Source organism: Aphelocoma coerulescens, chromosome 2 (assembly GCF_041296385.1).
Source record: "Aphelocoma coerulescens isolate FSJ_1873_10779 chromosome 2, UR_Acoe_1.0, whole genome shotgun sequence".
NCBI lineage: Eukaryota > Metazoa > Chordata > Aves > Passeriformes > Corvidae > Aphelocoma > Aphelocoma coerulescens.
Genome location: NC_091015.1, coordinates 121,480,764 through 121,493,942, shown reverse-complemented (window position 1 = coordinate 121,493,942; position 13,179 = coordinate 121,480,764). Strand labels below are relative to the sequence as shown.

The following is a 13,179-nucleotide window of genomic DNA, read 5'->3' as shown; positions in this document are numbered from 1 at the left end:
TACAAATGCCTCCTTGCACTTGAGATAAAATTGTTCCAACTGGGGTTGGCATGCTGAGTTTGGCCATGTTTGTAAGTGGAAGGATTATGCTTCCTCCTAGGCCCTTTTCCCTGAGGAAACCCTTGTGGTTTGAGGTGCTCCTGTCCCCCCCTCTGCTTTAATGCTCTCTTTCCCTGAGGTTACTGTGGTGAATGGGTGTTAGCACCATCATCTCCTCTTTCTCCCTTCCTTTTTTATTTTTTCCTGTAGGGCTTTCTTTGCAAGTGTATTCAGACATGCTTACATGGCCTTGAGTAGGTCTGCTTGATGGAAGCCCATCTGGGAAAGCAAACAGGAAAATCTAATTAAAGTCTTAATCAGATTTAAGTATGATATAATCACACAGTTGCTTGTGCTGTCCAAGACCATATACTACATCTGGGCATGCACGTGGATAGGCTTTTGTTTTGCATGTAGGTGTGTTTGAGATTGTGTGAGGGCTGTCGGGATTTCTTGGATGTATCTCAGCCCAGGCTGGCATGGGAAATGACCTCTCTGCTGTGTGCAGTGTGAAAGGGGTTTTTCTAATGGATGGTCATGTAGCCACATGTAAGGTGAGCCATTGTCTTGTGCAGCACTGAAACAAGATAAAAACAATCCACTGAAAAGAAATCTTAGTCCTTTGCCACATAAAATGTTTGGTTTTGTTGGTTGTTTTTTTTTTTTTTTTCCAAATAGGCAACAAACTGTCTTGGAAAACAGCTTTGCTACCAGAAGTATCTTCTAAACGTGGAAGAGTAGAGAACAAACAAATTTCCAAATGCTGTACTATATTTCTTAATAAAAAGGCATTTATGAAACTCTTTTAAGAATGTGATTTGAGGGCAAACTTTTTTAATAAGTGAGAGAACAAACAGTTTCAGTGGCTCAGCTCTTCCATTGTGCAAATTTAATGAGCTACTCTCCTTTTAACTTAATGTCCCTTTGAAATAGGAGATTGCATTGGAAACGTTTGACTTTATATGGTATCTGTTTGAACACAAACACTAATGTAAGTTCTGTTAAGTTACTGCAAATGTAACATTTTGTCTTAGTTTACTTGTTCTAGTGCAGCCTCACATAGAAATACTCTAAATAAAGCATCTTAAAGCAGTGGTTGAAGTTATTCCTCTTAAGTAATCTAGCTGTGAAAAAGTTGCCAATGGGTTTTATGCAACATTTATTTCCAGATGAAGGAATGTTTTTGTTCCCCTTATGATTCCCCTTCAGTCTCGATGTCTGGTTTAGTGGAAATGTTCAGTTGTCAGAAGAATCAAGACGGTGTATTATTTAGATCTTACCAGACAAGTGGGATTTGTTCCTTCCATTCCAGTTATCAGAAAGATTAACCCTTTGCCCTCGCGGTCCTAATTGCAGTCATTCAAAAACAAAGATTCTGCTTGTACAAGACAGCAGCAAAGTGGGGTGTGTGCCAACTGGAATGTTTCTCTGGTGAATGTGGGTTGCAAGTATTAAATAAATTTTGTCTTGTGTTTCAGGCACCGATAAAAGCAACCTGTGAAGATATGTCATGCAAGACTGGATTTCCTGAAGATGTTCACAGTGCAGTAGTATCAAGGAGTGTACATGGAGGGCAGCCTCTTCTCAATGGTATTGTTAGAAAACATATTGAACTTTTTTGTTTCTCCTACTTGTAGTCATAAGTCACTCCTGGAGCATTTTCATCCTTAAATAGGATACAAACACTTGCAGGAAAGAACATCAGCTGCTCTATGATTATTTCTTGATCACTGTCATAGGATTTGGAAAATCTGTTGGCATTAGTGACCACACATGCACCTCTGACTGTAATTTGAAAACACTGAGTGTTGCAAAACTTCCCATTATTATCCTCTAATTCTCAGTACACCATTCACACTGATGTTTCTTACTACCACTGATAATAGGTATGCCATCAGTCTGTACTTAGAGCTTGTGTCTGTATGAGGAGGTAAAGAAAATTTCCTTTCTGCTTTGCATCTCTCGAAGAAGTGCAGTTACACCCAGTCCTAGTGCTCATGTTAATGCAGAGAGAGTTCCCTTACTGCTTTTTCATGGCAATCTGAGGAGAGACACTTATGGAAAGCAAGTAATGGGACAGGCAGCAACACGAGTGAGTGGTTGTCTGTGAGCCCCTGGTCAGTGACCGCAGCGCTGCGGGCTCTGTAAGGAGCCATGCCAGGAGAGGCAGGACAGTGCCAGGGCTGTCTCAGGGACAGTGCACTGCTCTCTCACCCTGGCACCTACCTGCATCTGAATGGCACGGTGCCCAGGCTGGGGATGACCTGCTTGCCTTGCACTCGGTGAGCACAAGCCGTTTCCTCCGCCGGGGATGCCCTGCAGTCAGTACATCTGCCCACGGGTTGTCCAGGCTGGGAATTCAGTTCACTGTTCTTTTTTGTGTTTCTGTTTTTCAGGGATAGAGTAGGACACAAAGGCAGATGCTCTGAATGTTTCCTAAATTTCCCAGCCAGTTAAGTTGCAGTACAGAAGTTTGCAGAAGTACAACAGTTTTTCAAAATCTGTGTTAGTTTGTCTGTTTTCTGAACCGCTAACATAATTTTTTTTAATCTAATTTGGAAGTTGTGGAACTAAGAACATTGGTTTTAGACGGTTTCAAATACAGCTTAAATAAGGACTAATTTAATTTAATTTGTTGTTTCTTTCACATATAAATTTGGCTACGCAGTTCGAGACATTTAAATGAAAAAAATTCTAATGAGTCTGCAAAACAAATGAAGTAAAAGCTGTAGTCTTGATTTTACATGCTGTATGTAGCAGTCTCTCGTTAATTATATTTTACAGACCTGTTTTGTGCTTTCTTAGAAGTATAATGGAAACTTGAATGCAGGATGAATTGATTAGCTTTAGTGTATTTAAACTTGAGTTATTAAAGCTTTCTCTGATCAGTTTCAAGGAAGTATATTCTACCAGCACAGACTTTTCTTTTATTAAAGGATGGCTTAGAAATTTATGTATTGAAGTACATGTTCTGCCAATTGAGGAAACAATAAAGGGGAAAGAGAATATTCCTCACTTTCCCACCAAATGGGAGTTAATAGATGTCTCTCCTGTAGACTCCTGTAATAGACATCAGCATGAGAACTCCTTGGTATGTGTTGAACAAACAGGGGCGGGGGACAGAAACAGGGATGCAGAGCACAGCAGCCAAATGCTTCCCAAAGGTGCTGCCTTGAAACCACCAAATGTTTGTTAAAGGTTAGCTGTCATGCCATCAGTTCCTCTTGAAATGGAGGTCACACAGATTTTGAGATCTGCTCTGCCCTGTGAAAGTTCTCTTTACTCGGTATGGAATCAAGGCTCTTTCTGCAGTTTTTCCATTTTCTTTTCCCACCAGTTAGGAACCACAGTAGACTGGGCACTGATTGTCAGTTGTCATTGCTCATGCAAACCTGATGATAATGTCTGATCAGCTTTAACTGAGTCTGAACTAGTAACATAGGATGACAAACTGACTTCCTGTCTCATTATTCATCCCATTCCCACAGTCCCTTCCCTTGCTTCTCAGAAGTGAGTGAAGCATGACTGTTGGTTTGTCCTTGAATGGTATTAAAATGCATAACATTTTAGGGAAGTAGGAACTGGAAACACTGTATGAGGCAAACGGTACGTATCACATCATATCAGCTGGTTGAAAAATGACCTGGGGGAGTCTTTTTCCTACCACCATTTCCTCAACTGAATTACTGCAGTGGTTAATTCTTTTGAAAATTTTGACATGCTTAAAAGCATATAATTTGCTGGTTACAGATAAACATACAGTCCATCACTGCATAGCTTTGACTTAAATTTAATTACACTGTCATTTTGAAATACTATTGTTGTCAAAAGCCTATTTTCTGGTTATTAAACTAGATTCAGATGATGCTGGAAGTTAAGTATAGTTGCATGACATTTGCTTCGTAGGGATAATCATGTGCCTGATTCTGATCTCGGATGCCTCGCCTATCTAAATGCATGGAATTATTTACGTTGGAAAAGACCTCTAAAACCATAAAGTCCACCCATTAATCCATCATTGCCAAGTTTACCACTAAACCATGTCCCTAAGCACTACATCTACATGTCCTTTAAATACCTCCTGGGATGGTGACTCCATCACTTTCCTGGGCAGCCTGTTCCAATGCTTGCCAACCCTTTTGCTGAAGAAACTCTTTCTAATATCCAATCTAAGCCTCCCCGATGGAAGGTGATACCATTTTCTCTTGTCCTATTACCTGCTTCTGGAAGAAATGACCAACCCCCACCTCCTTACAACATACTTTCAGGTAGTTGTAGAGAGCAATTAAGGTCACACAATTCGCCTTGGCCCACTGATCCAAGAAGCATTATCTTCCTGTCCTCCAGCAAATCAGCATTCCTGCCCATCTGACTGAGGTACACCTGATCCGCTCATCCCAGTCATCAATAAAGATACTAAACAGGACTGGCCCCGACTCTGAGCCCTGGGGAACATCACTGGTGGCTGGCTGCCAGCTGGATGTAACTCCAATTCACCACCACTCCCTGGGTCTGGTCATCCAGACCATTTTTGGGTTTTTACCCAGCAAACACTGCACCCCTCTAAGCAATGAGCAGCCAGTTTCTCCAGGAGAGCACTGTGGTAATTGCTGTCAGAGGCTTTTCTAAAGTCTAGGTGGACAACATCTTTAGCCCTCCACTCATCCAGTGGGTCACGTTGTCATAACAGGAGATCAGGTTGGTCAAGCAGCACATGCCTTTCATGAACTCAGGCTGGCTATGCCTGATCCCCTGGCTGTCCTGTATGTACTGCGTGGTGGCACTCAAGGTGATCTGCTCCGTGACCTTCCCCAGCCCCTAGGTCAGGCTGACAGGCCTGTAGCTCCCCACATCCTCCTTCTGGCTGTTCTTGTAGCTGTGCATCACATTTTCTCACCTCTGGTCAACTGGGACCTCCCTGGTTATCCAGGACTGCTGATAAATGATGCAAAGTGGCTCTCTGAGCACTTCTGCCAGTTCCTTTAGTACCTTTGTGTGGATCCCATCTGGCCCCGTAGACTTCTGTGTGTCTTAAGTGTTGCAGCAGGTCACTGACTATTTCTCCTTGTGTTATGGGGGCTTTACTCTGCTCCCTGTTCTGGTCTTCCAGCTCAGGGGACTGGGTACCCAGAGAAAAACTCATTTTACTCTTGGACTGAGGGAAAGAAGGAGGTGGGGGTTGGTCATTTTTCCAGAAACAGGTAATAGGACAAGAGAAAATGGTATCCCCTTCCATCGGGGAGGTTTAGATTGGATATTAGTGCCTTCTTTCCCTTAAATAAAATTAGAGTTATCATATAACTTGTTGGTGTCTGCACTCCAGTTGTTACTAATTTTTCCTTTTGTGTGTGAGAGGCAGCTACACATTCAGTTGTTATCCGGGTGTTTGGTTTGCTCCAGTATGTGAAAAACGGGTGGAGCAGTATATTCAGAAAAACATAAATTGGAAAAGGGAAAAAAACCCTACATTTATTAATAGGGGCTGGGGGGAGAAAAAGAGAAAGGGAGCTGTCCTCGCTGCCCTTGGTTTCAGGATAAGGAAATGGAAAAGATGATTCTAGTTGAGAAGTCAGAGAAGTTGGAAACTACTCCTTTTGTAGGCTGTGACTGAGCTCTGTAGGAGGTTAGCTGCACCATATAGGCTGTCCCCTATTGCCTCCTTCTGGCACAGTGTTACCAGTGCCCCATGATTCTGTGTTCCCCTGGCACAGACTTCATCGGTCATAGCCTTGGAGACTCTTTGAAGCTGGTATCTTACAATTTTTCTTGTACAATGCCTGGAAAGTCTGACTTCAAGATATGATATGCTCAGGTCACTAGATACATTTGAGTCATATAGGCCTAATACTGAATTTATTAATTATGTTTGACATGTTGTTTCACTTGATACCAGTGGCTTCATTGAAATTACGGTGGTTTTTACCAAGGATCTAAGTGAGCTCAGAACTACTACCTTAATTTGTGTAAAGGGAGAAAAAATAATACTTTCAGAAGTAGAATTTACAGAAACTTCATTTATTGCTAAAAAGTGTCTTAATAATAAAACCGTGGAATTTTTTGGGCCTCCAAGTCTTTTAGAATGTAATATACTCCAATTTTTTGTAGGACTTAAATTTTCCAACATATAAAAAAGAAAATAAGTACTATGCAAATAAGTCTCCAGCCATCACCTAGTAGCAGTAGATATCTAACCCAAATTTAAGGCACAGTACTTATGACTGGTTTCTGTAAATAAAATGTGATTACTGTTTGGAGAGCTATAAATAAGATGTAGTATTCAGAGAAGAAGAGGTTAAGTCAAGGAGTTCAGTTTAATATGTTAAATGCCCTTGCTTGTGCTGGTTTTATCACATTTTTGTAGTTCATCCAGGAAAAAGTACTTGTGGCAGTTTGATATGTCCAGCCTGTTTATCTAATCTTTGTTCTATATCCTGGAAATTTTAAGATACAAATAAAGCATTTTCAGCTAAAATCATTCACGTCAAAAGGTTACTTGAATGGTTTGCAGAATCATTTCTTAGCGATTCTTACTCTGATAATTATTGTAGCAGTTTCTTATCTTTCAAAGATGTTATTTTAACATTGTCTCTTCTGCTGCTAAATGCATGGTTTTAGTTTTTCTGCTAAGCAAATTCATTCCTAAACCATTTCTTTGAGCACTGTGTAGCTGTAAAATATTTCTAAGGTCTTTGCACTGCACAGTGATAAAGAAAAAAAAAATGTTTTGGTGTTGATCACAGAGATAAGCAGTGATTATGGATGATTAACACTGCAGTTTTGTGAGCTGTTTAAGCCACAGTAAGCATCAGCTCTGCCAAAAAAGGCACGCTTACGCCTTCCCTCCTCTTTGAGCCTGGTACCAAGTGCTCATGAAACCATAAAATGAGCGGGGTTAGCCAATTTATCTGGGGTAAACTTTCACTCCCACTCCTTTAGGCTTTCTTTCTCAAAGACCTTGTAGGCTTTAACAGCCATGGTGTCCCTGCTGCCTTCTCTCCTCTGGCAGTGAAATGCTTAGAAAATAGCATTTGTTTTGATGCTTTCAAACTGAGTAACAAAACTTGATTTTTGCATTCCCACAGACTTATTTTGTAGTTTACCATTGAAAATACCAATTGGTCTCAACCCAGAAATGTGTTGTTGTTGGGAGTGTGGCTCTCAGGCGTGGCCTGTTGTTGAAGAGTAGCTTGGCATTTCTTCATGATGTAGTGGAGGGCTACATGGATGCTGTCTGTCCCAGGTGGAGCTGCTTGACTTTGTTGCTAGTGGTGTTCTGTTATTCTATGTATTCAGATGTCTGCCATCAGCTAAGAATAAAATTCCTTTTTAAAAAGTCATAATGCTTAAAATTGAAGACAGCAGCACATCTTTTAAGGCTTATGAGCCTTTCTTTGCTGTAAACAGCTCTTTTACAATTGTATTCTTACTGTAGCAGCATACACAGGGGGCTTTGATATTCCAGTGTGCATTAACTATATATAGAGCCAGTGAAAGTGTTCTTAGAAGAATTATATTTTCCAAGAGGGAAATTAGTCTTTCCCCAGGAAAAATATTTTGGCCTTTTTTTTTTCCTATTAAAAAAAGATGAAAATGGTAGCCACTTTGTTTGAAGTCTCCTTGCCTTAAGCAAAAAGACAAGTTGACAAGTTGCTTCCAGGCAGACAGCCAGAGAATCTCAGATGGATAGGGTCTCTCTATGAGCTGCTGGCAAGCTGGGGAAAGATTGTTTCAATCCTTCCCAAATGTATTGTTTTCGGAAATTCTTTTCCTGTACTCTTCACCCTGCCCCCTCTTGGGAAAAAAAAAAAGAAAAAAAAAGAAAAATACCACTACAACCTACCATCCTTCTAGTTACTCTTTTAAGCCTTTGTGGGAGTGAATTTTTTTTTTCCAGAAGCTTCTGTTGTTAAGATATTTTTTCCCCCTCAGTTCTGCTTAACATTTAGGAGGTTCAGTTTTGCCCTCTTCTGTGAGATGCAGAGTAAATTCTATTGCTGTTACTTGGTGATGCTGTGCCTTGTTTTTTTGTATGTTACAGTTGCATTCCAATTCTTGGTTTCTTGCCTTTTTAATCCTTTTCATCTTCTCAAACAGCTTTCCTGTTTGTACTCTTTTGATATCCCACAGCATCCTAAATTCTCCAGTGTCAGTTTTGAGCTTACTATCCTGGATTGGAAGAGCTGCTTCTGTTTGCTTTCACTATGCTAGCACAGTACCTGTTTTATACTGCCAGTTGTCTATTCATGTACCAAGCTCTTAATGTATTCTTAGATACTTGTCCCCTGAAAATTAGAGCTTTCTTTTGCTGAAGCAAGAGACTGCTTTTCTTGAGATGTTGTTTCCTTATTCCCTTCTACCAACTACTTAAACGTAGAATATATCCTAGAGTACATATAGTGTATATTCACCTTGCTGAACAGTGGTAATATACCTATTTGAATGGTGACTCTTTTTTGTCTGATTTGTCTGATACCTGATTTTACTTTTGAGTGTTAAAATACTGACTAAAGTTGGTACCTTCTCATTTCAAGCTTGTATGTTGAATGTTACATACATATAAACAGAATAAGCATAAATAGTGAAATGCAGTGATGTTATGGAAGTTACAGACATTTCTGACACGTAACTATTATCCCTTGGTGGAATTGTATGTAATATGTGACTCAATCTGTATATCCAGTATCAAAGAGTTTATCACTTGAGTTCTAGATAAGAAGGAATTCTAAAAAAACCTTATAAATATATACTAAACAAAAGATTTTATGGAATATTTGTATTGCAGGTGGAACTAATGTTTTGTAGTTAAATTCTAAATGAACTATTCTGTCCACTTTTTCCAAAGAAGAAATATGATTCTCCCTTATTCCCTGGAAAAGGAGCACTGCTTTAGTTTCTTGTGTAGATTCTTAAAATTACATCTTGATAAAGAGGAAAATACACCTACAAAGAAATTATAGAAATCTTGAATGGTTGCAGTGTTTGTGGATCTGCAAATTACTATCTTAGTTAATTAGTCCAGTCCAGATAGTAATTTCTGTCTATGGTGCATTTACTTAGAATGCACTGAATTAATTAGTACTTACTCCCTTTTCCTATATTCAGCTGGTTACTTGTGAGGGTCTCAAATGCAGTGTCCTTTCTGTGTGCAGAAATCTGAATTACGACAGCAGAATTGTTAGCTGCCTCAGTAAGCTCTGAGCATGGCTCAATGAAGGATGGCAAAGGGGATGTTTGTTTCTGCCCTCTGAAGCTGGGTCTAGCATTATACTCTTTTCTAACACCATTTAATGTAGCCTTAGTTCAATTTTAAACTATGCCATCTGGCTTTAATTCCCAAGGGGCCATTATTTGTCCTGAAATCGTAGTTAGAGCGTTCTTCAACGCTGACCAGTGCTCTAGGGGAGGGTAGGAGGAATGGTGGCTGCAAAGCTGTGCAGAAAACCTCTGCAATAGGCAAAGGTGCCCTTAGGTATGGGTGATTTATTTAGTTATAGAAGAAAAGTTGCTGTTGCATGCAAGAGCTGCATGGAAAAAAAAATTGTTTCTTTGTGTGGTATGTAACTATATGGAATATGTGGAGCAGAAACTCAGGTGGGACCATCTGTGTTAGCATACATAATGTGAGAAAATGGTCTTTATAATTAGGCATTCATTTTGTCACTTAAGACTACAGTACATCTTCTGTTGAGTTGTCATTTTTCTAACTATCTGGAAGACCAATTTATGAGAGCATCCTACTGAACTGGTATTACAGGAGAATACCCTTTATTGCAAAATGTATTACCATACTAAATACAGATAAACTCCTCTAGTATTTAAACACTTAAAAGACTACATTAAATCAAATATTACTCCGTTGAAGACTTGGATGTCAGTCAGCAAATCCCAGGTACAGTTTGAACTGCTCTGATTTTGGTTGAATGCAGTGAGGCAGATTTATTGCTTTTGGTTGAACTTGGGACACTCAATGTAAAGGCATTTTTCTATTCTGGAAGTAACTTTGGGAAGAGTTCACTTCCAAACTTTCACAACATGTCCTAGGCATCAGAGCCAGCCTTGCTAAACTCTGGAGCAAGAAGGAGCAGAAGGAAGGTTTCCAGAACAGGGTTGGGTTTTGGATGGAAAGGAAATTTACTGGACTTGCTATTAATCTTCTAATTAGACTGCAGAAGGAGCAACTGGCCTTTGGCACCCTTTAAATCTTTCCAATGTAGCACAGCACAGATGGTTTTCTGCTCCTCTCCATATGCCCTCCCTGGCTGATGTGTCCTCCAGAGGGCAGGGAAAATAATGTTGGGGGATAAATGGGGTGAAACTCTGGAGTGCAAAATGGAGCTGAGGGTAGGGAAAGGATGGAAGCAGAAGAATCCAGGTGAAGGATGATGGAATGGGTGGAGGTATGAACCCTAGTGTCATTCAAGGGGGAAGGGAGAGCACAGGTTCTCCAAAACCCTAGAAAGAACGGAGAAATTTTGCATTAGTTGGAAGAGAAGGCAGAAGCAACCCAAGGTAAAAAGGAAAATACCTTGGAATACAAGATACAATTGGATGTCATGAGGAATCAGATTTCCTCATGACATCCAATTTGAGGTAGTCATGGGCATCAGATACCTGCCCTGAAGGAAATGCTGAGGACCCAGTGGAGCTCACCAATATGAATTAAGTGAGAACATAGTGCTGAGAAGCTTTTCCAAGAGAAACCACCAGGCCTTCTTGACACCAAAATGGCAGCATGGTGTCACACATCTTCCTTTTTTTTTTTTTTGCAATTTATACTAATGCTAAAAAAACCTTAATTATGTGAGTGTTCAGGCAAGATCAGAACATGCACAAGGAAGAGCCTTTTGAGGATAAACTGATCTTAAAGGTTAAACAAAGTACCTACGGCTTGCACATCATGACTTGTTCACTGTTTTGGAGGCAGTATGGAGTTTGAGCACTAAGGGTCCATCAGTGTTTATGAAGTGGTATTAAAACCCACTGCTGCTTCTTTTTACAGGTGATTTGGTACCAGCAATATTTTTTCATTTTTTCTCACGTTGTGTATATAGATGGACAGTTTAAGTGCATATGAAAACACCAACCTTAAGATAGGAGAGGATATACCCAAAATGTAAATCTTTCCTATTGTTACAAATGCACCCCAATGATGTGGCTGCAGGATGAGTGAGTTTGATCAGCAACATGATCCATCACAGAACTCTTCCTGCTTTTTCTAGTGGGCTCATTCTTTTCTGGCTCAGCTTAGTTGTTGATTTGCTGGGACCTGCTGTGGAAAAGGAGATAAATTAATGAGAAAGGAGGTGTATCAGTGGTGATGAGAGAAAAGGAGGTCATAACTGAATGAAACTCCACTGTGTTCGATTCTCTGTTGGGTTTTTTCCACCCTCTTTTCTCTCTGCAGCGTTTTCTTCCTGCTGTTTTAATATTTTCCAGGGTTGGGCAGCTGAGGATCAGTACCCTGCCATCCCTTGCCCTTGGTGCCTGCTGCATCCCAGCGCTGCCTAGGCACGGTAGTGAATTGTGCCGACGGTTCTTACCTGGGTTGCAGGTGACAGTGAGCAATGCCATTAACCTGCCACCCTGGCTGCAGACAGTCCTGGAGAGCCAGGGCACCCAGCGCTGCTCGCGGCTGCCGTCCCCCACCCTGCTGGCTGCAGCTCCTGCATGTCGGCACTGATGCTCTGGGCAGAGGAGCAGCACAGCATGGCTCAGGTGCATCTCCTCCTCCTCTGAGCCGCCTGCAGAGCTCAGAAACCAGCCCATTTTGGGTTTTTTTCCTTCTTTACTGTCTGCTGTGTTTTCCAGACCTGTGAGCAGTGGCAAATATTACGATTGTGTCTGCTTGCCTGCAGCTCTTTCTTGTGCCCTGTGCTGCCTTTTAAGAAGTAGATTTTATTTGGTTTTGAAAATTAATGGCATATGCCTCTCAGGTTGTAGAGAGGAGGAATTATTTAAAGCCCTCTGTGAGTTCCAGTTTAACATTCTCTTAAATAGGAAAAGTTAGAATCCCTAAAAGTACAATTTGTAACATAAAAGCTATCAAAATAGCAGTGCAATCTGTTAAAGGGTTTAAAAATTTGATTCGCTGCAGTTTAAAATGTGAAATAAATGTACACTAATTGTTTTGAATGGAGATGAAGATGGTGTTTGAAGCCAGTCTTTAAAGGAATTAGTGAGATAGCACTGCAGTTAATGGTGGAGCACTATTTTTCTGTAATGGGCTAAGCAATGTTCTCTAATTAGCTTGCAAATTGATATTCAAATAAAAGTAAACTGGCAATCAAATACAAGCAAAACATCTATGTAAGTAGACTTTGGTGTCTGCATTTAGCATACCCTGTATCAAAATTATGTGTGGGTAAAGGGTAAGCTCCTAGTTACTGTTTTCAGCATGGAGCTTTTAGTAATGGTGGCTCACTGGTTACAAGGGGTCATTATTTTAATTTAAGCACATGAAAAGAGGAAAAAGAAATGCCTTTTCTTCCACAAGTGAGTGGCTTTTAAACATTAGTAACATAATACTAAGTGTGTGAGGTTTTTTTCTGTCTTCATTTCTTTCTGGTTTTGTCAACTAGTTGTGCACGTAAGATTTGATACATAGCTCAGTCAGTGGAAGTTACTCTGTGGAGTTTTCCTGGATTTGGATCATATTTATGTTCATTATTAAAATTATTGCTATATGGTGTAGCCATTTCATTTTCAAGCCTTGTGCCGGAAACTGGATGCATAAAATATTAGTGGTGTTTATGTTGTAAGGTTTTCAGTGGCATGTAGTACAGGTTCTTAAACTTGAATGCCTGGCTCAAGTAGGTTTCTACAAAGGAGAATCATAGAACGGTTTGGGTTGGAAGGAGCTCAAAAGACCATCTAGTTACAACCCCCCTGCCATGGACAGGGACATCTTCCTCCAGACCAGGTTGCTCATAGTCCCATCCAGCCTGGCCTTGAACACTGCCAGGAATGGGGCACCCACAGCTTCTCTGGGCAATCCATTCTAGTGTCTCACCACCCTCACATTAAAGAGTTTCTCCCTAGCCATAGAAGAAAGCTGGTGCATAAGAACTGCCATTGGGAAAGGTAAACAAAGATCACACATTTAAAATTTGGTTTTCGGGGTCTTTCTAATGTTTTATTTTC

At 40.5% G+C, this 13,179-nt stretch overlaps 1 protein-coding gene across 1 annotated transcript in view; it reads left to right on the top strand.

Annotated features, from left to right (window-relative positions):
• Positions 1 to 13,179, top strand: part of CDH2 (cadherin 2) — a 116,974-nt gene that overhangs the window by 10,776 nt on the left and 93,019 nt on the right. The window contains exon 2 of the mRNA XM_069004659.1: positions 1,518 to 1,629. Within this exon, the coding sequence (XP_068860760.1) occupies positions 1,518 to 1,629 (112 nt within the window). The remainder of the gene's footprint in view (positions 1 to 1,517; positions 1,630 to 13,179) is intronic.